The 25917-nt window shown below is 38.9% G+C and overlaps 1 protein-coding gene across 2 annotated transcripts in view; it reads right to left on the bottom strand.

Moving 5' to 3' along the window:
• Positions 1 to 25917, bottom strand: part of LOC118809104 (disintegrin and metalloproteinase domain-containing protein 12) — a 161796-nt gene that overhangs the window by 17875 nt on the left and 118004 nt on the right. The window contains exons 12-19 of one of the 2 annotated variants that reach the window (XM_036572088.1): positions 18165 to 18342; positions 15330 to 15419; positions 14381 to 14576; positions 12461 to 12569; positions 10418 to 10616; positions 5768 to 5845; positions 526 to 634; positions 108 to 243 (exon numbers count right to left, since the gene is read on the bottom strand). In XM_036572088.1, coding sequence (XP_036427981.1) covers positions 108 to 243; positions 526 to 634; positions 5768 to 5845; positions 10418 to 10616; positions 12461 to 12569; positions 14381 to 14576; positions 15330 to 15419; positions 18165 to 18342 — 1095 coding nt within the window. The remainder of the gene's footprint in view (positions 1 to 107; positions 244 to 525; positions 635 to 5767; positions 5846 to 10417; positions 10617 to 12460; positions 12570 to 14380; positions 14577 to 15329; positions 15420 to 18164; positions 18343 to 25917) is intronic. The other variant, XM_036572089.1, reaches the window with a different exon arrangement.

Below are 25917 nucleotides of genomic sequence, written 5' to 3'. Positions count from 1 at the left end.
TTAGGGGGCTGTTTGTCTTCATGCAGGCAGAAAGGCCTGAAATCTTACTGACTTTGTTTTTTGAGCTTCTTAATGGTGTTTTTCCTATTGGTGATCGCTTTTTTTACCTGAGCTTTTCAATGGTGTTTTTCTTGTTGCTGATGAAGAGACCAGCCAGAGTCTTCCTCTTAATGCAGACAATCATCCCCACACACAGCAGGCACAGGAACGCCACCACAATGCCCACCTTTACACTCTCACTGTCTGTATATGGGAAATGCAGCAGTAATTAGATCACACACACACACACTGATCTCAAAATCAAACACCAAATACAACAATCATCCACATTGCACATTTATGTACACAAGCAAAAATATACAAAAACACTAACAGTGTTGAGGGTAATGCGATACAAAGTAATGTGATTAGTTTTTCCTGTAATAAAATAGTGTAACACATTACAGTTTAAATTCTTGCAATTACATTACAGTTACTGACTTAATTGATTTGAATTTCATTACATGTGATGCATCACTGCTATACCTGCCAGTCTCATAGGCCCACTGTCCACACTGCCTCCAAACCCAGCTTTATCACAGAACGGAGGAGCCCAGTGCGCCTCACAGTGGCAGTTCTTCTTATTATTACACACCTGAACAGGTAACACAATACACACACACTGTTAAATCAGAGTGAATCAGAGTTACATGTCTGGATATGAGGCACTGAATAACACTACTACTTAATACTACTACTACACTTTTAAAAATGATGGTTCTTCAAGGGTTCTTTAGTAAAGAAAATGGTTCTATATAGATCCTTTGCATGATTGAAGGTTTCTTTACATCATGAAAGGGCTCTTCAGTTTAATGGAGAATGTGTTGTAGACGGTTCTATACAGGACCTTTTTAAAAATGTTTCGCTCATGTTTCCTTGCTTTGCTAGTGCTATGTTTAGTTCTGCTTCAGTGGCACAGCAGGCTGGGAACGTTGAACTGAGAGCTGTCAATCATGCTTGCTAATCAGAATATTAGGCCACGTTCAGACAGTTCTCAGGTCTCATAAGGGATTATTTCTGTTGTTTTCATCATTCAAACTTTACCAGGTGTTTAATAACACTCAATTTTAATATTTACATTGTGTTTCCTGGGACTTTAAAAACAGGTGAGTAAAATCAGTTCACATTTTACATAAACTTTACATAAACAACTTTTCTTGAACGCCCGATAACAACAGAACAGAAATGGAACAAACCAAGGCATGTAACATTGGGGGGAGCTATAATTGGTCTATACCATTACCTCAGTTAAGTAATGCATGCACAGAACAGAACAATTACATAAACACACACTAAATACATTCTTAAATGAAATAGCTTTTAGAATCATCTCCTTATTTGCGACTCTTACAACAACAACAACAACACTACAATACTTTTCATTCTTATAGCACCTTTTTCATACCCAAGTTCATATAAGCAGAAATATAATAACAACAGATCACAGCAAAACAAAGACACTGAATAAAAATGAACAAGACAACCTCAACAGCAGTAAGACAGGGAAAGAAAATCTGACTGGTAGCAGACATGAATAAAGAATGTTCCTGCCAGAGCTCAGCCTCTGAGTCCAGCGTCACTGTATTTCGAATTATGCTTGGACAGACGTGATTTATTGGAAACGGCAAACTTTCATTTGGAAAGACCTTTCCCCCCTCTTAGAGAGGAAGACTGATTAGAGTGTAGGAGTGCATGGAGTCTGAGCAGTACCCTAACCTTACTTTACATACAAGTTTGAAGTTTGATAATTGTTAGATCCTGTGTGCTGATTACCTGGAAATGAAGGATAAAAGGTTAGAGACTGGGTTGTCAGCTCGAAACCAAATCCCATATGTCAGAAAATGAAAGCAAAGTTGGAGTTAAATGTAACGCTCGATTCCTCTCCTTCAGAGAATTCAGAGAGAAAACACTGGTCGTCCCCTGAATATTGTACATCGTTTGATAACAAACCCAAACATCCTTATATTACTAAAAAAAACCTTTAGGGTCCACATTTAAGCTAGGACTAAAAGCAGTCTGTAGTTTGACAGTAGTTAGATATACTAAAGTTTAAACTGTAGTATGACCACATAATGTTGCTCATGTGTAACATCTGTCCTTCATAGTGTTAACAAGTTCAAATATAGGACTTTCCAAACAGCTTCAGTCACCTCTAGATGGGTTCAATGACCCATGTGTTCATTCTGTAGCTCCAAAAGTGGACTTCCTCCACATCACCCACACACTGTACAGTGTCCCTGTTTTTACTTGGCACAAAATTTTAACAACTTTCCCCCCTCTCTCTCTCTCTCTCTCTCTCTCTCTCTCTCTCTCCCTCTCCAGAAAGTGATAGGAAGCAGATGTGCACCACTGCAAAACAAGATCTTGATCTGGAGAGTTAATTCATGGAACCTCTCTCTATCATTCTCTCTCTCTTCCTCTTTCCATCAGTTGTCTACCTTAGTATACATCCAAGCGTACAACAGGGATACACACACACGCACACACACACTTTATTTAAGCCACGTATCCTCTCGGGTCACAGGGGGTGCTGGGGCCTATCCTAAGTGGTCACTGGGCGGAAGGCAGGAAGCACCCGGGACAGGTTGTCAGTCCATCGCAGGGACAACATGAACAGTTCCTTAAAATTTATGTTCAGATTTTTTTGTTATAGTTTTGGCTCTGAGCACTGGGTTTGGAATGAAACACTGACTATGAGCTCAAAGTGCTGAATGTCAGAATGGCCAGTAGTTAGTATTTAGGGTAACATTTCAGTCATTTATTCCTACATCCTGGATAGTGTTCTTGATCTGTACAGCAGTTTTTCTTCATGACTGAAAATGTTAATCATCCACCACTGTGGTTTCCAACGTCTGCCAGCTTTTTTTGCTATAGCTAAGAACCAGTGCACTCCTGCTTTTAAACAGTACAATTGATTTTGACACCAGGCACACTGATACTCAAGTGCTTTGTTAATCATTCAAGGTGTCAGTATTTGAGTACTGACATCACTATTCAGGTAGAAGTTACATTCACAGAAAGATGTAGAAACCCGGCTGGCCAACAATCCAGTAAAAAGTAGATCTGATGTTTTAAAAATGGACTGTAAAACGTGACTGTTTTGATTGCATTCACAAGTAAGTATGTATATAATACTTTGCTACTATGAAACATGAGTGCCTTAATGTGAATACGTTGCCAAGGATGTGTCATAAAGGATGTAACTGAAAAAGCAAAGGCAGTGGCTTTTTTGCTAACGAGGCATATTTTTCTGACGGATGAATACGCTTGCACATCATCCACTGAGGAGGAGAGCACATATGGAAGAAAAGTACATGTACATATATTTGCTCATATTAAAAATGCACAATATATGCAGTGTTTTAAAATATATGTGCTAAACGTATTTAACAGTTTTGGAATATTTCAGTATATGCTAATATATGGCTTGTGGTCAATATATTGAGCAGTAAAATCCTACTCAACCTAATGAGAAACTGTAGTGCACAAATCAGCTTTTGTTAATATGCGTAAATTAGTCAAACTGACTGCTACAATGTTTGTTTAGAGAGGCTATATAACAAAGTGTCCAGATTAAAATGCTCGACTACTGTGTTGTTGTGGCTTATTGAAACTAGGCAGGTTGGAATGTGAATATAACCAACTATTTTTATAGTGTGACCATTCACACACAAACATAATAAATAACATCTAACATTAACAATACATTCCAAATTTACATATTTTGATATAACCTGAGATGATCATTACAATTCTTTTGACTGTTTGACTTTTTGTTTGACTTTTGCCAAACATCTGTAAACATTATCCAACCTTTGTGGGCGAAACGTGGACAGTTCAGTACTTATTGTTGCTGTCCAAAAAAAAAAACAAGTATCTACACATTAGTAAATCTACAGGAGACGGCAAAACTGTGCTTTACTTGTAGTGTAGGTTAATGTGATGAGATTTAATTACAAGTAATTCCAGAGCATTTCTATTGGTCTATTTATCATCAAAGTTGCACATAATGAAAAAGATAGCAGCTGTGTTCAAATAATGTAGAAAAATAAAAATGGGAAAAATGGAAATAATAATAATAATAATAATAATAATAACACACTATACTTACATAGCGCTTTTCAAGAACTCAAAGACGCTTGAAATATATGCTGTTGTTTTTTTTTGGACAGTGACATTATCATCCCCTATATGGGTGGGGCTGGTTTATTCTTTGTAACAAAGCACCTATAATAAAGGAACCGTATTAAAGAAAAGCAGTGTGTTGCATATGTATCATGTATGCACTGAGAGTTTTCAGCACCGGTTTCATTCAATCATTGTAGATTCACTTTGTGAACCTACAAAACGAACACAGATCTAAGAAGCTTGGTGTTATACCATCAACACATCACTGTGGGATACATTTTGGAGAAGTCAGTGACAGCTGATATGTGACGGAGAAACAAATTAGAGAGATTTTTCAGTGTTTGTTTGGGAACGAGGAGCATAACATAATTTCCACATTTCCAATTTCACACTGCAGAGGCAGGTCTTGTTTCACGCTATGGGAAAATATTGAAGGAATCCTGCATCAGCGCTTACGCCGCTTTCAGAAATCATCACCTTCACTAGGACGGAGCGCACAGCTGTGACGAGAGCAGTGCTCTAATTTCTGAAGTGCCTCTTCCAATCTACACATTTCAAACCTGCCTGTCCCACTGATGAAACACACACAGACCGACTGGCTTTTCTCCCACCAAGCCAAGCCCACCCATACATTTCAGCTTCGTGGCCACACAAGGACAACTGGCTCGCACTCAGACTAAGATGAATGGCTCTTTAAGACGGACCAGAATGAAGCTATTACCGTGAATTGATTGAGGTGTTGAGAAGGCTGGGAGATTGATAGCAGGGTACTGTTGCATTAGAGAGGCAACTCACACATGGGGACTATATTATAGAACTATAGGCTCGGTGGAAAAGAGAGAGAGAGGGAGAGAGACATGGATATAGAATGCAGGAGACAGAAAAACAAAAAGAGTGAGCACAGAAAGAGTTAGAGAAGGAAATAGATAGAGAGATAGACCGAAAGAGACCAAGAAAAGGAGAGAGAATAGAGAGAAAGAAAAATAGAGAGAATGACAGAGTCTGAGAGAGAGAGAGAGAGAGAGAGAGAGAGGAAGAGAGAGAAAGAAAGGAGACAGAAAGAGATAGAGAGAGAGAGCAGCGAGTGAGACACTCTCAGCAGTAGGACACTGAATAGACTACTTGAATAAAAGTCCACTATATTATAAAACTTTAATAGGCATTTTCTAATGTCTAGCAGTAACACTACCATGCATACCTAAGAAGTCCAGATTTGATTAATAATGCAGCTAAAATTTCAGCCTCATACGTCCTAATGCATTTTCTATTTTTGTATTCATGATATATGCAGCTCTAACTAGGGTTGTATGTATTATTTTTAAAACATTTTCAAACTTATTTTTGGAATTTAGTCATCAGGACAGAACAAAAGTACGGCCTGACTGGGACCTTTAAGGACTGGACTGAGAACCTGAAAATACAAAGCTTTAACTCTCTTCAGGTTAATGAGAAGAGTCAGGTGTGTTAGAGCAGGATGAACACTAAACTGTTCAGGACTGTGATTGGCCAGCACCTGGACTGGAAATTTGCAATAAATGACACCATGTAAAGGGGAAATCAGCATGTTTGTGGAGCAGAGTTTTTTAAATAGGCATCTTACCCCTCGTCCACTGCACTTTGCTGAACACTCGTGGACCCCGAACACACTGATGTTCTGACACTGCCGGTTCAGACACATCTATGGGGACAGAGAGTGAGAGAGAGAGACAGAGCGAGAGAGAAAGAGAGAAAGGGAAATAGAGAGAGAAAGAGAAAGAGAGAGCGAGACAGAGAGAGAGAGACAGAGAGAGATGGTAAATTAATACATATAGTTTATATACATATGTCACTGGATCCAATGCAATGGCCCATAAATTGTTGTTGGTGGAGGGGGTCAGAATGCACACAATGTTGCAATGCATGCTGGGGACTGTAGTGCATCTCAGGGTGAAATGGGCTAATATGACTAGAAAATTAAATTACTTTTGCGGGCCAAAAAGGACTGTTTGACACATGGGCTCCGGAATGTGTGTGGAAACACTTTCTTTGTGGCCAGAGGAGAATGGTGAATCTTGTTTAAGCTGACAGGATGGCTGCAGTAACTTGATTATCCACTGTTTACAACAATGGTGATCAGAAAAGCATCTCTGAAAGTACAACACATTAATTTTGAGGCAGATGGGACCATATTGGGTTCCACTCCTGTCAGCCAAGAACAGGAATCTGAGGCTACAGCGGGCTCAAGCTCAGTGAAACAAAACAGGTGAAGAAAACATCACTTTGTTTGATGAATCTCAGCAGAATTTGGTGTAAACACAAAGAATCCATGGATCCAACCTGCCTTGTGTCAACAGTTCAAGCTGGTGGTGGTGGGGTAATGGTGTGGGGGAATGTTTTCTCAGCACACAGTGGGTCTCCTAATACCAACTGAGCATCGGTATATATATCCCTTCAAAAGTCACAATTGATCCATCGTCTAATGGCTGCTTTCAGCATGATATTGCACTTTGCCTCAAAGCACAAGTCATCTCAAACTGGCTCCATTAGCATCACAATGAGTTTAGAATACTTCAATGGCCTCTCCAGTCACCAGGTCTGAACCCAGTATTGAACCTCTGGGATGTGGTAGAACAGGAGATTTCACAGCATGAATGTCCAGCCGACAAATCTGCAGCAATAACGTGATGCAATCATGTGAACATACACTAGAATCTCTAGGCAATGTTTCCAGCACATTGTTGAATCCATGTAATGAAGAGAGAGAGAAAATGGCTCAGTAGGTGCACATAAAAAGACAGAGAGAGTGAGTGTGTGATTGAGTGGGTGATAGAGAGAGAGTGAGAGAGTGAGTGTGTAGCTACCCACTTCTAACAAATGCAGAGTTAACTCTGACCACATCAAGCCTTTTCTTTTAAACTGAACAGGACACTCGTTCTACACAGACTGTTCTTCCATGTCCAATTACAGCTGTGGTCAGAAATCTGTCCCCAGTCCACTCCACCCAAATATAATGAGATTTAGGAACAAGCTGCCATATAATCATCCAAACGCTGAGTAATCACAGTGCAATGGTGTTCGAGAGAGCAGAAGGCTGGGACAACTGACTTACAACTGACCTATCCATACCTTACCCACAAGCTATTGAGCAACAGTAGCACACAGCACAGTCAAAAATATCTACATTTAAAAAGCATTATTCATTTCAAATAATATTTATTTTGTGTGCATGTGAAGTTACTCTATTAAAATAAAGCAGGTGTAGAGTTAACACTAGCCTTGTAAGTTTTCATTAGCTACAATAACATAGTCCAGTTCAGTAGAGCAGCATTTTAAACAGAAAGTTGTTATGTAGCAACTCTAAACAAAGATTATAAAGATCAGTCCCTCTTTAGCTTAAATGGGATTTATTTCCTTGTAACAGTTACCATGAAAGAAGAAATGTGTGGGAAGAGCAGGCAGGTCAATTAACTATGTCTTGTCCTGGAGAAAATAAGTGATAGAGAACCTGAGAGGCAACAGGCCAGACAGACATACATACACACACTAGAGTCTGAAATATCTGCCCGAACCTGATGGGTCCAAATTAATCAAATCGGGTTTGGTCATGTTCAGTCAGGTTTGTAGATCATTTCTCAAATATGTGTTGGGCTCAGATGAGGTTTGGATTTTGTTATCCCACTTTTTCCCAGCTGCAATTACATGAAAATTACAGCTGTTCTTTAACTAATTTAAATACTGCTATTCTGTCAGGCTTTATTCAGCACTTTGGGTGGTGATGGGTTGGTTTGGTTCAGTTTTGTACAAAATTTTTGTTTGAGATTTGGACTCAAAACTTGATGATGTGTTTCAGGTCAGTTCAAGTTTGGAATGAATTTTGTTGGGCTTGTGTAGAGCTTGGGTCGAGTTTGGACACAATTTTGATGAGCTTTTGTAGAGCTTCGGTCAGGGTTGGACAGAATTTGTTGTGCTTGTGTAGAGCTTGAACTGGGTTTGGCCAGAATTTTGTTGGGCTTGTGTAGAGCTTGTGTCACATTTGGACAGAATTTGTTGGGCTTGTGTAGAGCTTCTGTTGGGTTTGGACAGAATTTTGATGCGCTTGTGAAGAGCTTGGGTCAGGTTTGGCCAGAATTTTGTTGGGCGTGTGTAGAGCTTGTGTCACATTTGGACAGAAGTGTGCAGAGCTTGTGTCACATTTGGACAAAATTTGTTGGGCTTGTGCAGAGTTCGGGTTGAGTTTGGACAGGATTTTGTCAAGCCTGGGTCGGGCTTGTGTCAGGTTCTGACAAAACGTTGTTCGGCTTGGGTTGGGTTCGGACTCGAAATTTGATGATGTGGTTCGGGATACGCCAAATTCATACAGAAAGTTTTTGGAATGTATTCGGGTTTAATATTTCAGGCCCGCACACACCCCTACATACATCTGTAAAACCACATCTGAGTAATGGTGTGATGTCAGGGTACTTTCTGTTGTTCCTTCTCACTGTTGAGGATGATGAGGCCATTCTTTCCCTTATTAACATCTCACTGTGTCACACACATACACACAACCTGTGATTGCATTAACATGTCCTCATTAAACATCAGACACACACTGGCCTGAAAACATTCACATACATATAACACAAACAGACAACACACACATACAGACATAGCCTAAAGGTCATACATTACATGACACAAACTCCCACACTCACCAGTAATTACTCTATCCGAGAAGCTCAGCGGACACAGGATCTGATAATTCACACACTTGTAAATGTAATTCTAATGGCCTGAGCTGGACTTTTACGGTAACTCACACCATAACCTCATACTGAAGTCATGCTGATAAATAAACTTGAGCCAGCTGGAACTTCTTTGGATCGTTAAAACCCCTATCGTCCCCCTGTGTCCTCTTCTGTAGCTCCTAAAGAGCACTGGGCTGAAGGGGATATGCATCTTTCCATTGAAGCTAATCTCAGGAAAACATTTTAAAGCTTTTAGGATAAACACAATACAAATCATGACTAAGAGTCAAATTTATGGCTTCTAAATAAGGAGTGGCCAAGGGATGCAAGAGTCCTTCTGGAGCTCTACTGACCCTCACAGTTCAATTCTAGCCTTAATGTACCACTTATTTTATCTATGTAATCAGTGAGTTACAATCAAACTCTAATAATAGAGCCCTAACAGTAGTGCTGATATAAACTAAAGCCTTTAGCAGCTTTATATGGAGACTTCTACTAGCACTTTTCTTAGTAACTCTTTCTGATTGTCATGCTTACTTTTCAATTAACCCATTTAATCTTACCAGTCACAACTGTGAGCCTAATTTTGTTTTGAGTTTGCAAGAGATGGTGTAACAGTTTTCTATAGAATGGTATACTTTAAATGTACTTACAGGTGGCCTTTATTTTATATGAACATTTATGTGTGTGGTGTAATTGGTCACATGACCAGAGCTATTTATGTCAAGCATGCACCTGAGAAAGATGATGCCTGCAGCAAAACTTTACCAAAGGAAGTCAGTAAAATACGCTTTAACACAGCTACAGCTGCTGTAATACATAACACAGTGGCTCACATTTCACTATTGATAATTCTGTTACGTTTTCTTTCATTTTTTTTTACATAATTGTCTCTTGAATTTAGTCATCACCAAACCACCTGCTAGTTAGGTCTCCCCATCACACATGCTCCAAGGGGAGGGTCAAGACTACGAAGTGCTTCCTCTGAGACACGTGCAGCACCACATGTTTTCAAACTCTTTTCCAAACAATGTCTGAAAAGGCATAAATTTTGCATCACAAGGCCATCTGAGAAGTAAAATACATGTACTCACATAGCTGGGAAAAATTTGGGATAAAAGGGTTAATTAAGACTGGCACCGGTTTTTGTTAACATACAACAGAGCTTATTGTTTTAATGCTTTGGATATGAAGAGTACAGTTTTACCAAAATAATGGTTTGACAGTTCTTTCTCCAGACTGTTGTAAAAAACACACATTGAAACTCTTTTGGCTCAAAGATGGTTTAAACAGCTGAAAGATTTTAGTGCTGGTGAGTGCGGCCATCACAACAAGGGGATACATGTGTGGGCTTTGATATTCTCAAAGTAGCGCTTTTGTCATCTGTTCTTTCATTTTTTTAGTTTTTGCAAAAGAAAAATGTAAAAACTATATGGTTAGTGCAAACTGATACAGAAATGTGCTCATTTGAATTAAGAACATTTTGAAAAGTCAGGTGTCTCCAAACGTTGCTCAGACAGTATAAGGACACACAGTGCTCTCACCATGTTCTCTCCACACTTGGTCCCAGTCAGAACCAGGCCTGGGTCGGGCATGTCGTCTCCCAGGTACACGTGGGTCCCCCGGCACAGGATCCGGCCACCCTCCTGCAGGGGGATATTAGTCTCTATGGAGACGGCATTAGTGCCAATCACCGGCCGATTAGCCCCACCCTGACACTGTATCTTCCCACATTTTGCGTCTCTGCAAAGCAACACAGTGACATGCAGTTTAGCTTATTTTGTCAATTAAAAAGTTAAAGGGGAATTTCACCAATTTTCCAAAATGTCTGCATAATGTAGCCGCTGAAATGTAAACAAAGTCATTCAGAGTGGTTTGATGTGAAATGGCTTATTGTACAGAAACATAACGACTCAGATTTCTTTAACGTGGTGGTGATAGGAACCAGAGCTTGCAATGTATGCAAAACAAATACTTTATTTATTATGTATTTTATTTATCATCCAAAAACCACAAGTGAACCTACACGTGTCTTATGAATTCTTATAGGTAATGTTGATAATAGTAAAAATCTAAAAAAGCAATGGCCCTTTGGGAACTATATCTAACCATTGTTAAAAATACCATACTAATTTTCCATGTAATGTTAAAAATAGTATAATAGCTGTAAATAATATAACAGTAGGGACTATCTTCCCTCTGCAGGTACCTCTCTTCCATGAATGTATTTAGAACAACAATAAAGAAAATTGGAAAGCAGGAGTATGAAAAAACTGATTAACTCTTGTGTGGTTTTGGGTTCTGTGGGACCCATTTTCAATGTTTTCCAAAAGAAAAAATGATGTGATATTTATTACTATTTCAACCCCAGATTCCTTGGCCTTTGCTCATTTTCTGTGAAGAACACATAAAATAACACATTTTCAGTGACTTCACACTGTAAACGCCCGTGTGTGTGTGTGTGTGTGTATGTGTTTGTATGTGTGTGTGTGTGTGTGTGTGTGTGTGTGTGTGTGTCTTTGTGTGTTTGAGGGTGGACAACATGGACAGGCTGCTGACTGGCTACAGCTGCTAAAGGAGAACCCTACGCTGGCCACTTGTGATATTTTGAACATCTGGTATTTTTACATAAACTGTTATGGCTGTATTGATTAAAAAAATGATGCAATGGGTCCACCAGACCACTGAGTAACAACAACATCAACACCACACAAGGGTTAAATTAATTTACGTACTCTAATCCCGGTTTCTTCCAGGAGAGCAGAACTATTGCAACTATAATGAGTGACAGAAAGACTGTAAACACCTGACAACCCCTTAATAAATGCAAATTCAACAAATATGTGGGGCTCATTGTTAGTTTATATATTATAATTATGTATTATAATAATGCTAATCAGTATGTACAATAATTAAAATACTTTAGGAAATACAGAACACAAAGTAAACAGACGGCCTAATGGTAGAGCGTTCTGATGAGTATTCACACATCGTTTCTTCCTCTGGAGCCAAGAACTAAGCAAAATAATGAGACGTACTGGCCATTGCAGACCAATTACTGCCCGTAGAGGAGTGTTTCTCACGCTCTCCTGACACAGAGAGAGAGAGAGAGAGAGAGCACGGCTATGGTTTTGTTTTATGCAAAAGTAATCAACTGTTTTTCTCTCCCTGGCCCTCTCTCTCTCTCTCTCTCTCTCTGTCCACTTCAGTAATTACAGCAATTACATCAATCAGGAGACGATCATTGAAGCATGTGAAGCACCTGCCAATTAAAGCAAAAATGTTTAACAAGTGCTACCTGTTTATGTAAATTGCAGTGCCACTTCCAGTGGTTCCTTTTTAGACACAGTTTGTTTTTGACTCTGCGGGATGGACCTGCAGGTCTCAGTTGAACATACACATCACCAAACAGACAGGATTTTGTGCAAATGAGTACTTTTGTAAAGAAAGTGCAGAGAAAGAGACATTATCAGTCTTTTCTCCTTCCCTTCTTCTCTTCTTCAATATACCCTGTTATTTTGTTTTGTTTGTTTTGTTGTTTTTATTTTTTAAACAGAGAGGAAGAAAGAAAAAAAGCTTGGTCTCACCGTTCTTCACACTTAGCGAATAAGCCCTTGGAGTCTTTTCCACAATTCCCATATGGATCTCCTGCTGAGTTCACCCTTTCAAAACAGATGCCTGGAGCTGGCTTTGCACCTACAGGACACACATATACACACACATAACCACGCATGCCGCCAGACACCCATAAGCTTAGAGTTACTCTTTGTAGCCCCTCTTCTATGTTTGTCAAGAAATCTGAAAAATGTGAAATCTGTGTGAACTTTTGAATTGTAAACAATATTTAACAGTTCTTTCTAAAAGCACCGAAGTCCAACTCTCCCATAAAACATATCCCTGAAAACTTGTAACTTTTCACACAACCTTGTTCATGGCATTTGCTCTGAAATGGTGAGTTCACATTCAGATTAGTCTCCCGTTCATCACGATTCAACACTTCATCTCAGTTTAATCCCATCACACCATCCGTCTTGCTGGTGGGACGAAATTGCACACTGTTTCTGGAGTATTGCCACTTCTCAATTCTTTGAGTGAGTGTAATGCTGTGAAACTAGAGATAATGACCATTTTCATCTGACATCAAACCACCGTGTCAATCTGTAGAAAACACAGAGTTTGTCCTCCTGCACATTGTTTCAAATTGCATGTTTTGTATGTAATTCCGATTTATCTAACATATCTATCATCTTATTGGCTTTCAAAACCTTTGTTTTAATCAAATATGTAAAGATGTATGTGCTTTGTGTTTTTTTGTTTGTCATGTATTGCAGTGTATACAGTTGTATGGAAAATGTTTGGACAAGGATTTCTAGGCAAATCACAAACTTGGTTGATTTTTGAAGTGAAATGAAGAGAACACAACCTCTGCAAAATATTAAAAAAAAATTCTATGTAAATTTTAATACACAGCTACCTTATATTAGATTAGCTTAAAAAATAGAAAAAAATAATATTGAATGCCCTTTCCAGTTGTAAATTCTGAGAGCTCATTAGGCATTAAATGACTTGTTAGGATTGATTAGGCTGGTCAAGCGTTGTCATTAGGCACTGTTACCTGATGACAATTTCAGAGTGTAATAAATCTCTGACCCTTCAAACCTTATGCTAACACAACAACCATGGCCTCCTCTAAGCAACTGGCTGATCTGGTACTTTATTTTACTGTACAGCATTGCTTGTAAAACATGAACTGCATGGAAGCATCAACAGAAGGAAACATGACCTATGACCTCATCACAAAAGTCAATGTGCGAATAATCTGGATAAGTCAGAGACATTTTGGAAAAAAGTGTTGTGGACTGATGAAGTAAAAATGGAACTCTTTGGCCACAATCACCCAAGGTGTTTGATGAAAAGAAAACCTTGCCAAATATTAAGCATGGTGGTGGATCTGCTATGCTTTGGTGGTTTGTAGCAGCCAGTGTCATAGGAAACATTACACAAGTAAATGGAAGAATGGGTTCCACTAAATATCAGTAAATCTTTGAAGCAAATGTGAGTCAGTCAAGAAACTGAAGCTGAGAAGAGACTGGCTTCTACAACAGGACAATGATACAAAACATACCTCAAAATCCATCATGAGCTACTTCAAGAAGTGCAAACTAAAGCTTTTGGAATGGCCCTATTTTTTAAAGAATTTGCCACAAAAGTTGAGTTTACTTCAAACTTTGCATACATCTGTAAAAGTGACATATCTGCAAAGTGCTATATTAATAAAGATTTACTATTAGCTGAGGTTGTGCTCAATGTGGGGAGACAGCTATAATACTTACGGTTTATCTTAAATGATAAAATGTTTATGCAAAACACAAAGATTTACAAAAATGAAAAGGCTTTTACATACGGCTGGAAGTATTAACTAGTTAGAGACCGTCCATCAACAGGAAGCATGATTCACTGTCAGTATTTGATAGTCCTTTTGGCCTGCGGGCAGTGCTGTAACTCACCCTGGCCCCAGAGTGTGATGCACTGCTGCTCATGCGTTTGGCAAATGCCGTTGTAGCAGTGTCCATCCACACTGTGGCAGGCATGGCCATCATGCAGGTAAACGTTGGCTGGGCAGTGAGGGTCAGAGCCTGTGCAGAACTCAGGCAGATCGCATGAGTTGCTGGACTCTCGGCACGGTGTACCTGCAGGCTTCAACTGAACACACACACACCAATTCACATACAGGCACAAACAGTTAGCACTTATTTCCCCACACTCTGACTCATTTTGTCATTTTAAAGGGGAATTCCACGGATTTTTCACATTTTCTGCATAATTAAATGGTTAACAAAGTCATTCAGGGTTAGATGTGAAATGTGAGGTTCTAGAGAAACTTTCTGATTTGGAATTGTCCACAGTGGTGGTGATAGGAACCAGACATCTGACGAGTTCAATGGCTCTAAAAGCTCCCTCACATAAAGTTATTGCATGAAAAGGTTATGAATACACTGTCTGATGACTGAGACACTGTTTTACAATAGTTTTGTGACAGACTGTTACTTTAAAAGGTATTTCTTAAAATCCATTAATGCAGGGTGTTCTAAGGCAACACAGACCTGAGAGAAATATTACTTTTTCAGATTTTCCACTATTTTACTCTTATAAACATTACATATAAAAACTCAAAAGACAAGTGTAGGTTTACTGGTAGTTTTGTGTAGGAAATAAAATGTCCATATTTGTTTTGTAGACACTGCGACTTCTGGTTCCTATCACCACCACTGTAAAGCTGGTTAGTTTCTCTACAATTAAGCATTTCGCATCAAACCACTCTCTTTACATCTCGATGACTGAATTATGCTGAAATCTTGAAAAACCAGCGGAGTTCCCATTTAATCAATGTATCAATACTTTACCAGAATCTTTTAAAACAGAAATAAATAAATGCGGTGTGTCTGTGTCACTTACCTGACAGTCTTCACAACACTGGCCATGTGCACAAACTGCATTTCCCTTCAGAGTGCAGGTGCTGGCATTACAGCAGGGGTTCATACACTCCTGAAGAGAGAGAGGCAGAGAGGGAGTCAGAAGAAAGACATATTGAGGGTTTATTAAGGTTTTGGCGCATCAGCAATAACACCTATCATGACCCCTATCATGACACTGGCTTTTGAACTTTATGTTGGTAACTTTTGGGATGGTCCTTCTCCTTTTTTGGCCTGGAGAACACAACATCCTTTATTTCCAAAAACAATTTGAAAGGTGAACTCATGAGATCACAATACATCTCCACTTTGCGTCAGCTTGTCTCAAATAGCTTTAGCCCAGAGAAGTAAGTGGTGTTTCTGGATCTTGTTGATATATGGCTTCCTCTTTTTTGTGGTAGAGTCTTAACTTGCATTTATAGATGTAGCAACAAACTATGTTTATTGACGGGGGCTGTTCCTGAGCCCATGTGGATGTATTCATTACAGAAACATGTCTGTTTTTAATGCAGTGACGCCTGAGGGGTTAGAGGACAGAGGTATTCGGTATTGGTCTTTGGCCTTGCCTTTTACACACAGAGATTTCTCCAGATTCTCAATATTTTTAATGGTATGGATTGTAGATAAAATCCCTAAATTCCTTGCAGTTATGCATTGAGAAATGTTGTTCTTAAACTGTTGGACTATTCACTCACGCAGTGCAAAGTGGTGAACTTCAACTGTGACTTAGCCTTTTGTGAATGCTCCTTTTATACCCGGTCATGATAGCATCTGCTCTTACCCATTCACTTGTTTAGCTGTAGAAAGTTCAAAAACAGGTGTTTTTGATTATTCCACAAATGTCTCAGTCTTACATTGCCCCATCTCAATTTTTCTTAAATGTATTGCTAGCATTAATTTTGGAGTTAGTGTATACTTACAAAAATCAATACAGTTGATATGATAAAAAATATATTATTACATATATCTTACGTATATATTACATATATCTTCTTTGTGCAATTAAATACCTGTAAAGGACATTTTACAAATGACTGCTTTCTGTTTTTATATGCATTTTACCTGCTGTACCTTTTTTTAGCACAGGATTTGTATCTGTAACACTATTTTATGATTCAACCATGATAGAGAAGTAGTTTTTTTATATCTCAGCGTAGAGAACTAAAATAAAATCAGAACTGCCTTCACAATGGTGCTCTTTCTATGATTAATGTGTACTGTGTGTGTATGTGGGCTGTGTGTAATGCTTGTGAACTGGATGTGAACTATCAAAACAATAGTTTTCCAGGCAATGTGCACTGTGTATGTGTGTGTGTGTGTGTGTGTACGTGTATGTGTGTGAATTGTGTGTAGTGTGTGTGAACTAGATGTGAACTACCAAAACAATAGTTTTCTCAGGCATTGCTTTTTCTCCAGAGCATTAATGGAACTAGAAGAAACAAATTCATCTTAATGATGCAGACTGAATGATTAGCGCTGTTCTTACACGCACCACACCCGCCACAAACACACAGATCCCCTGGCATGCACACTCACAAATACAACACTCTTGTGAACTGTCATTGCATTATGAGTTGCCAGCAAAAAAGATCAATAAACAGACATTGAGACTGATCAAATGGCTTCAGGACTTTGTCACTAACAGAGGCCGCTCTTCACACTTCTGCCACACACATGTGCCTGTGTGATATTCAGATTTCTGGGTTGTTCTCCTGGTGTGGTCGGGAGAAAACATTCGACTGAAGTGCTTGTTTATTTCACTTGTCACAGATTTGGATGATAAGCCCATAATGATCCATGACTCATGCTGGAGTGTGAATGCTTGGAGAGGGAGGTGTGTTAAGTTTGTGTAGCACAAGCGCACAGGCACACACAAAAAAGCAATGTCCTCATTAGACCCTCACATCTGAACTTTTGGGAGCCCTAATCAAAAACTGTCCTTGGGCACCCTATCAAACACCCTCCGCTTCTCATGGAGGGTACATTTGATTCTTTGTGACAGAGGGGAAAGCAGTAGATAGTAAGCTATATGTTAGAATGGGTATTCTTATTCTGACTGACCAGTTGCTGCTCTTGCAGAGTATATAAAATATGACAGAAAATATCCAGTCACCCCTTCTAACAGGTAAATTCAGATACTTTAACCCCTGAACAATCCATGTTTATTTCATACAAAGCCTTATTATTCAGTAACAACAGGGACTTCAATGCAAACAAATTGAGCAATTCTTAGGTTATAGAAGTGTAATAAAACTTTGGCTTGTTAAGGGGTTAAGGTGCACCTATTGTGGACAAAGGCATTTAACTGCACATACTGCTTTATAATCTCCATAGAAAAGCATTGCCAATAGGTCACAGTCCCCAAAGCCGAGCATAGGTTAGAGGGGTATAAAGCCCCCCCAGCACTGGGCTGTGGAACAGTGGAACTGTGTTCTCTGAAGTGATGGAGCTCCATCCAGTCCCACTATGAGTTTTAGTAATGTTTGTGATTCAGAACTAGTCATCCAACATAAGTACCTGACCTCACTTATGCTCTTGAGGCTGAATGCAATCAAATCCTCACAGCAATGCATCTTGTGTAAAGCCTTCCTAGAAGAGTAGAGCCTGTTACTGCAGCAAATGTTCATATCATGAGCATGTTTTCGCTTCTTCTTCAATGGTTTTGGCTTTTCATAATTTTCTCCCTTATTTTCTCCCTTTCAGATCCATTAATAAATCAACATTCTCTGGACAACATTCTCAGCTTGACCCAGTTTTCACTGCCACACATCAAAGGATGACAGAAAGAGTTCATCTACACACACACGCCCAGATGTACCTCCAGATCTCCACAGTCACACTCCTCTCCCTCCTCCACGTATCCGTTGCCACACTTCTGCCCCCCGTAGAGCACTTTGACCTCAGGCATGTTGAAGAGGCACATGCCCACTCCCTTCTCCAAACTGACCAGCAGGTCCTTCTTACTGCATGAACTGAACACAGTGGGGAAGGGGTACCTGCAGAGAGAGAGAGAGGGAGAGAGAGAGAGAGAGAGAGAGAGAGAGAGAGAGATTTAACACTGTTTCTGAAAGAGAGTGTCTTCATTGAAGTTCCAGTCTTAGAGAAAGAGAGAGAGAGAGAGAGAGAGAGAGAGAGAGAAAAGCGAAGGAAGAGAGTAAAAGATGAAATGGAAAAGCACACAGAGATACTGAGAAGTACTGAAGTGATGAAAAGACGAGAACAAGATGAAAGATGGACATTAAAAGAATGGCTTTGCAAAAAAAAATCTTACTTACAAAATTTCCCCCTTAACCATAATCTGGTCAGATCAGTCAAGACATGTTTTGTGTCTGAAGCTGACTTCTTTACTTTTGTACCAGAGCTACGAGGCTAATATAGCCAGAGGCAGAAAATTCAGGTTCAGAAAGTAAAAACTCTCTCTAGGATTTAATTCTGACTGGTTGGCTTTTCTAATTATCTCAAACTAGAAGCAGAGGTGTCCAGGCAGTCGGACAAAAATTCTAGGAGGATTTTTACTTTCTGGACCTGAATGTTCCACCTCTGAATGTAGCTGACAAGTAGAGGTATGACAAAGTGTGGTGACATTGTGATATTACAATGCAAAACTGTGATGATGTGCTTTGTGGAGATGTGACAATGCATGAAAGAGAATGAACATCTCTTGCGACTGTCTCAACATTGAAGTTTGCCAAAGATCAGCATCAATTAACTCATTAACTCCCTCCAGCACTCCTCTAGCCTCTCAGCTGTGGTGTCGTTTAGTAGTGCAACAGCATGATTACAGTCATCATTTCATTTCTTCATCTGAATTCTGTTCAAAAATATCATGACAATATTGAATCATGAACCCAGAATCAGAAATCGAATCGTGTCCCCCCCCCCACTAACTAGCAGAGGTGTGGACTCGAGTCATATGACCTGGACTCGAGTCTGACTCGAGTCACCAATTTGATGACTTTAGACTCGACTTGAGAGTACTTTTTAAATTCTTTTCACATGTAGTTGTACTACTTTTTTGTGTATACGGTTCTCTCGTGGTTATCTTTGTACCATGGATTTTGTATTTTAGTTGGAAGGGTTAAAAAAAAGAAATAATAAAAAATGAATACACAGCCACACACTACTAACATGCTGGCATAAAGGGTCATAGTACTGATACCATAATTCAGTGTTCTGGCCTTAAATTATCTTAAGAATACACACTGACTTGTGTAGGATTTGAAGATTAGCACTATTAACTTGGGACTTGACTCAAGACTCACCTGTACTGACTTGAGACTGGACTATCTTGATTTGGGACTTGACTCGGGACTTGAGCGTGAAGACTTGAGACTTACTTGTTACTTGCAACTTAGTGATTTGTTCCCAGCATTATGCAAACTGCATGTTTAAATCATTGCACATTTGCCATAAACTCCACAAAGTTGCTAAGTAATCTCAAATAGACTTGCTTATATGGTTTCTGACACTGTCTGGCAACTCCTACTGTTATCTATAAAAATAGACAAGAACATGGATATAATTTAGGATTCAGCATGTCTGCCACTTTTTTAGCTGTACTTTTGTCCAAAGTCACTTTTGTGTACATTTCATTTTCTGATAAACTGTTCATTTAACAGAACATGTGTGATGTAATCAGCTTGTAAATCTGCGAGGACAGGAGTTATGAAGTGTGAAATGTATGAGTGATTTAGGCAGATGAATGAACTGTTCGTGAGTTAATCTCTGCTGATCTCATCTCCTCTGCTCCCCTTACGACTCTGGATATAAGCACTAATCGATTAACCAATCAAACTGCAGCATTCGTGCCAATAATGTGATTTCAGCATGCTGCTGAGTCGTGAGAACAGATGGAGATAAAGAGATGTTTACGATAGGAAGACATCTCACTCACACTCTCACCCACTAACCCCGAGGCTCTTATATCAGAGAGAGAGAGAGAGAGACGGGGGTGAGAGAGAGAGAAAGAGAGAAATAGTGTTGTATTGTGAAATGAACTTATAGACTTAGATTTTCTTCACAATGATGGTGATAGTAATCTAGGGTTCTGATGTCAGCAATGCAAATACAGTCATTTTATTTATTATGCAAAAACATGACAGCCTATACTTACCCATGTTTTCTGAATTTTTACATGTAGTATTGATGATGGTTAAACAGTGGAAAATTTGAAAAAAAATTCCTTGAGCATTATAGCGCCCTGCATGTAAACGTATTTTAAAATTACATTTTAGTCGAAACCTTTTCCAAAACTATAACAAAAAAGGCATCAGGCAGCATATTTGTGACCATTTCATGTCATGTCATACATTTATGTTAGGGTCTGATTTCTATCACCACCACTGTGAACATTTCTGAAGTGGTAAGTTCCTCTAAAACTGCTGTCTATAAATTCCCAAGTTAATAAAAATGCTAATTACACATTGCATTTACTTCAAGCACAGTTAAGGTAAATGAAACTATGATTAAATTAAATGTAGGACATATTTTCTACCTAAGAGCAGGTGAACTTATCGCATATGGAATTTTTTTGGTTTGATAGTAATGTGTAAATCAGTTAGCCACAGTCATCTCTGTAATATATGCCAAAATGTCTTATCCCATGCAAAATGCTCTTTAACCTCATTAACTCTGCAGAAGTCTTGTGGTAAAATTGCATTTCCCCACCTCCTAATGTAACACTAATCCGAAGGATACCTTAGGGCAGCTAAGAAAATGGTTTCAAACTATTTACGCCAGTAAAACCCTATATAACATTAGAATAAATACAAATAGACGTATTGCTGCTGTCAGAACAAAAGTTTGTTCCTCCAAAATGGTAGCTTTACAGGAGAAGGAAAAAACATTCTTAACTTGTAATGTAAGTTAATGTAACAAGATTTTTTATTCATTTTGAACAATTTCTGTTGGTTAATTCATGATGAAATTTTAACACAATGTTTTCAAATTATGGCAAAACTTAAAAACTGAGTATTGATAGAAGATTTTAGAGCAACAGTGTCAGTAAAAAAAGTATGATTTTTTTTCCTTTTTGTTTTTACAAAGTTAAAAATAAGTTTGGTTCTAGACATCTTACTGCTCTCCAGCCACTGAATAGATGTGTTAAACTCCATCAGCAGCATCTGATTTAACTTAATGAAGTTTTGATGAGATAAATGAGGCATTACACGGTAACTGTAAATACTGAACTTCAAGGACAGCTTTGAAAATAACTCACATCAAATCACAACACATTGTTTGTTTGCATTCATTCTAATGTTAATGAACATTTACTGTTGGATAAATGACTTTACATGGCACTTCTTAGATGCCAAAGACACACACACACACACACACACACACACACACACACACACAAACAAACCTCTGGATTTCAGAATCACAATCACGTACACACACTGTCCATGTTTGTGTCTCTTGTAGTGACTTTTCAGGAGCAACCTCAGGCGCCCTTTCTGATTCGGCTCCAGCTGCGCCAGCCCCATCAACACACACATACACACACCTACAGCCTGCAGCCACACACAGCAGAGGCTCAAGAGAGTCAGAGTGCCACAAGTCTGCCAAAAATCTGAATATGAAAGTACAACTGAACAGGAAAGTTCATACACGGAAAGAGAGTGACTGACAAACAATACTCAGCCATACTAAAGCCATCTGTCTCCTTAACCAATCACTAATATTGCTGGGGTCTCGTAACAAGAACACATGTCTGGGGACAACTTGTTTAACTTTTGGTGCTGAACTAAGTTGAAATCCTCTGCAAAACAAGGGTACAGCCCCTTTAAAACTTCCAAAGGCTTCTCTAGTCTGTGCTCTTTTAATGACTGGAAAACAAGCTAGCTGGTAAAATCATTAGCTAACAGAACTGTTTTTCTCTTGCAAGAGTTAATGTTTATTTTTACCACGTGTACACGTCTACAGTTAAAAGTTAAACTACACTGGAAGTTTTTGGTGGGAGTTTTAAGCCATGCTAACTTATGTTATATCTTCTGGCTCACAACACGCTCGTTGTTCATCAGACAATGCTGATGAGTGTTCCTTTGCCCCCTATCAATGCTACATAACAATACTACTACTACTAATAATAATAATAATACAAATAATAATAAAATAATAATAATAATCAATATTATTATTATTTAAAAATACCCTCACTGGCCACTTTATTACGTACAGGCTGTATCTACTGTCTTTGTCCATTTTATCAGGTTCTCTTTTTTATACATTTCATTCCAGTGCTACAGTCCACCACCCAAATAATACCTGTTTAGTGAACCCCTGTAGTGGTCCTGTGGGGATCCTGACCATTGAAGAATGGGGAAAAGACAGACAAATTATGTACAGAAACAGATGGACCACAATCTGTACAAAATGAATTATTATCACAGCAATGTTGGCAGATTAAACAAAGCTTTTAGCTGATATTGTGGGACTGAATAAATGCTCCATTTCCCTCACAGCTTTTCCCCTGTGGAGCATTTGTCTCTCATGGGACTCCATATTACACCTGTTGGACTGACAGTGAATATGTACAGTCATTTGCATCCATAAACAAAATTAGGTAGACTGGAGGTTGTTTTTTTGATGCTTTTGGTTTTTCAGTACACACTCACTCACACGTGCACAGCTCTAGCAATCTTTCATTGCCAAGGAATCACATTTTGTTATGTTGCGGCCTTGAGCTCAGAGACAGGATTGTATGGAGGCACAGATCTGGAGAAGGCTACTAAAAAATTTGGCTGCATTGAGAGTTCCCAAGAGCACAGTGGCTTCCATAATTCTTAAATGGGACATATTTGGAAAAACCAGGACTCTTCCTAGAGCTGGCCACAACACCAAACTAAGTAATCAGGGGAGAAGGGCCTTGGTAAGAGAGGTGACCAAGAACCCAATATTCAATCTGGCTGAGCTCCAAAGATCCTATGTGCAGATTGAAGAAACTTCCAGTAGATCAATGCAGCACTCCACCAATCTGGGCTTTATGGCAGAGTGGCCAGACAGAAGCCTCTCCTCAGTAAACAACACATAAAAGCCCACCTGGACTTTGCAAAAAAGCACCTGAAGGACTCTCAGACTGTGAGAAACAAGATTCTCTTCATCTGATGAAACCAATATTTAACTCAGGCCTCAATTCTAAGCGTCATGTCTGGAGGAAACCAGGCACTGCTCATCACCTGCCCAATACCATCCCTACAGTGAGCATAGTGGTGGCAGCATCATGCTGTGGGGTTGTTTTTCAGCAGCTGGGACAGGTAGACTGGACAGAGTTGAGGGAAAGCTGAATGGAGCAAAGTACAGAGATATTCTTAATGAAAACCTAATCCAGAGCGCTCGGGACCTCAGACTGGGCCGAAGGTTCACCTTCCAACAAGACAATGACCCTAAGCACACAGTCAAGACAATGCAGGAGTGGCTTAGGGACAACTCTGTGAATGTATTTGAGTGGCCGAGCCAGAGCCTTGACTAACTTTACAGAAGGAAAAAACCGACTTTACTTTTAATGTAAGTCAATGGAACCAGAAGATTTTCCAAGTCATTTTTGGCTGTTTCTCTTTTCTTATCAAAGTGGAGGCACATAGTTCCTTGTGGCTCCCTGCAGCTTCAGGTTATCATCTGAAGTACTATAGTACATCTCTGTTCTCCGGCATGCTCAGTGTTCTTCATGAATACACACTAGAACATGTAACTGTTGGCTTGACGAGAAATGAGTTCCTGCTGTTGAAACAGCACAAAGCCACTTCACCCCTGTTTGTATTCTCACCCTGCTGTGCTTTTTTGGACACCTGTGTAGTGAAGTACAGAGCTGTTGCCCTGGGGACCAAAACATGACTGTCTGCAGAGCCAGTGTGAGTGCTGCAGTGACACACACACATACAGAAATACACACACTACACCGGCAGAATCAGCGAGTCTGTGACTCTGAGTAATTTTAACTGTACCTCTCTAACTGTGCCACAAAAGATCTCAAAAACATTGATGTTGAACAAGCTTTTTGAAGCCAGAAGCACATAAACTAGAATTCAATGAGTAAAAAATGACTTGGGGTCATTACTAGAGGAGAGCAGAGTTGCCCATGTAAAAGTGTTGTTACCCATATAAAATAATGACCTAAATGAAAAGTACTTGTCCAAAAAGACAACTTGGATAACATAGAAAAAAAAATTGAAATACAAAAGTGACCTACTTTAGCAATTGCTACCTCAGTGACTGCTATGCTCATATATGCTAGACTATCTGCTAAGCTGCTAATGTCATAGTATGTTACATCCTCCCTTGCACAATTCCACATACTCTCAGTATCGTGTACTGCCTGTGTTCTGTTTTGTATTTATTATAAGTTTTTCGTATTTATTTATTGAACTGTATTGTCTGAACTGTGTATATTGTATTGTCTCGAACCTGTGTTCCTGTGTTGGTCCTGGAGGAATGTTGTTTTGTTTCACTGTATACTTGTACATAGCTGAAATGACAATAAAGCCTGACTTCACTTGAACCAGGTCAAAAACGACTTAAAGGGGACTTTATTTTTCAAAATTTCTGCATAATTCAGTCATTCAGAATAGTTTGATGTAAAATGCTCCATTCTAGAAAAACTATTGAGTCAGAATTATCCACAGCGGTGGTGACAGGAACCAGCACTTACTGCTTCTATAAGCTATTTAATTATGTTGTAGACATTGCAACCCCTGGTTTCTATCACCACTATTGTAAAGAAATCTGAGTCGCTAAGTTTCTCTACAATAAAACACTTCAAATCAAATCCATCTAAATGACATGAAAATCTCAATAATTGAATTATGCAGAAATATAAAACAGCGGACTTCCATCTTTAAACACTGAGCAACATATAGAACTGTAGTAGAACTTTTTCATACATTCAGCATCTATCCCCATAGGATCCAAAGTTTATTAGATACTTTTCTTTCCTCTTTGAGATTTTTTTTGGTCTAAAATAAAATGAGAAACTTAAATAATACAGATGCTGTTAGCAATGTACCAGAATAAAAGAAGGAATTAGTAACTAGCTTGAATTAACTATTCATTAGTAACAATCAGTAACTGAGCAGTTTGTCTCACAAACGTATTGAGTAGAAGTTACATTATTATTATATGCTCAGCACTAAATGGTAACCTGATCTGATGCTGAGAAATCATTGTTACCCCTTTAATGATGAATGTTTCACTGGTGATGCATTCATGAAACATTGGGTCTCATTCATCAACTCAACAAGTCATTAAGAAGAAAGTTCTTGTTAAGAAAAGCCACTTCTGCAGTTTTTCACAAAGATTCTGACATTCACCATTTGTTTTCTTATTTTTCTTAGGTAACAGAATCTACACACTCAAGAGCACAAAGGGGAGAATAGTTCTGTGGTTTAAGAACATGTAATGAGTCTGACGTAGACTTTTTCTTAGGACATTTCACAAGAACACATAAAAGAAAAAAACCTTAGGAAGATATGGATGAATGAGCCTTATTTTGTGTAAACTTAAATATTTTTACAACAGTTTAAGATATGAACATATTTTAAATTCCATATTAATCTAGAGAATCAGAGATTTCAGAT

The sequence above is a fragment of the Colossoma macropomum genome, unplaced genomic scaffold, assembly GCF_904425465.1.
Source record: "Colossoma macropomum unplaced genomic scaffold, Colossoma_macropomum, whole genome shotgun sequence".
NCBI classification, from domain to species: domain Eukaryota; kingdom Metazoa; phylum Chordata; class Actinopteri; order Characiformes; family Serrasalmidae; genus Colossoma; species Colossoma macropomum.
Note: the sequence above shows the minus strand (reverse complement) of the source record. Positions and strands in the feature narration are given on the sequence as shown.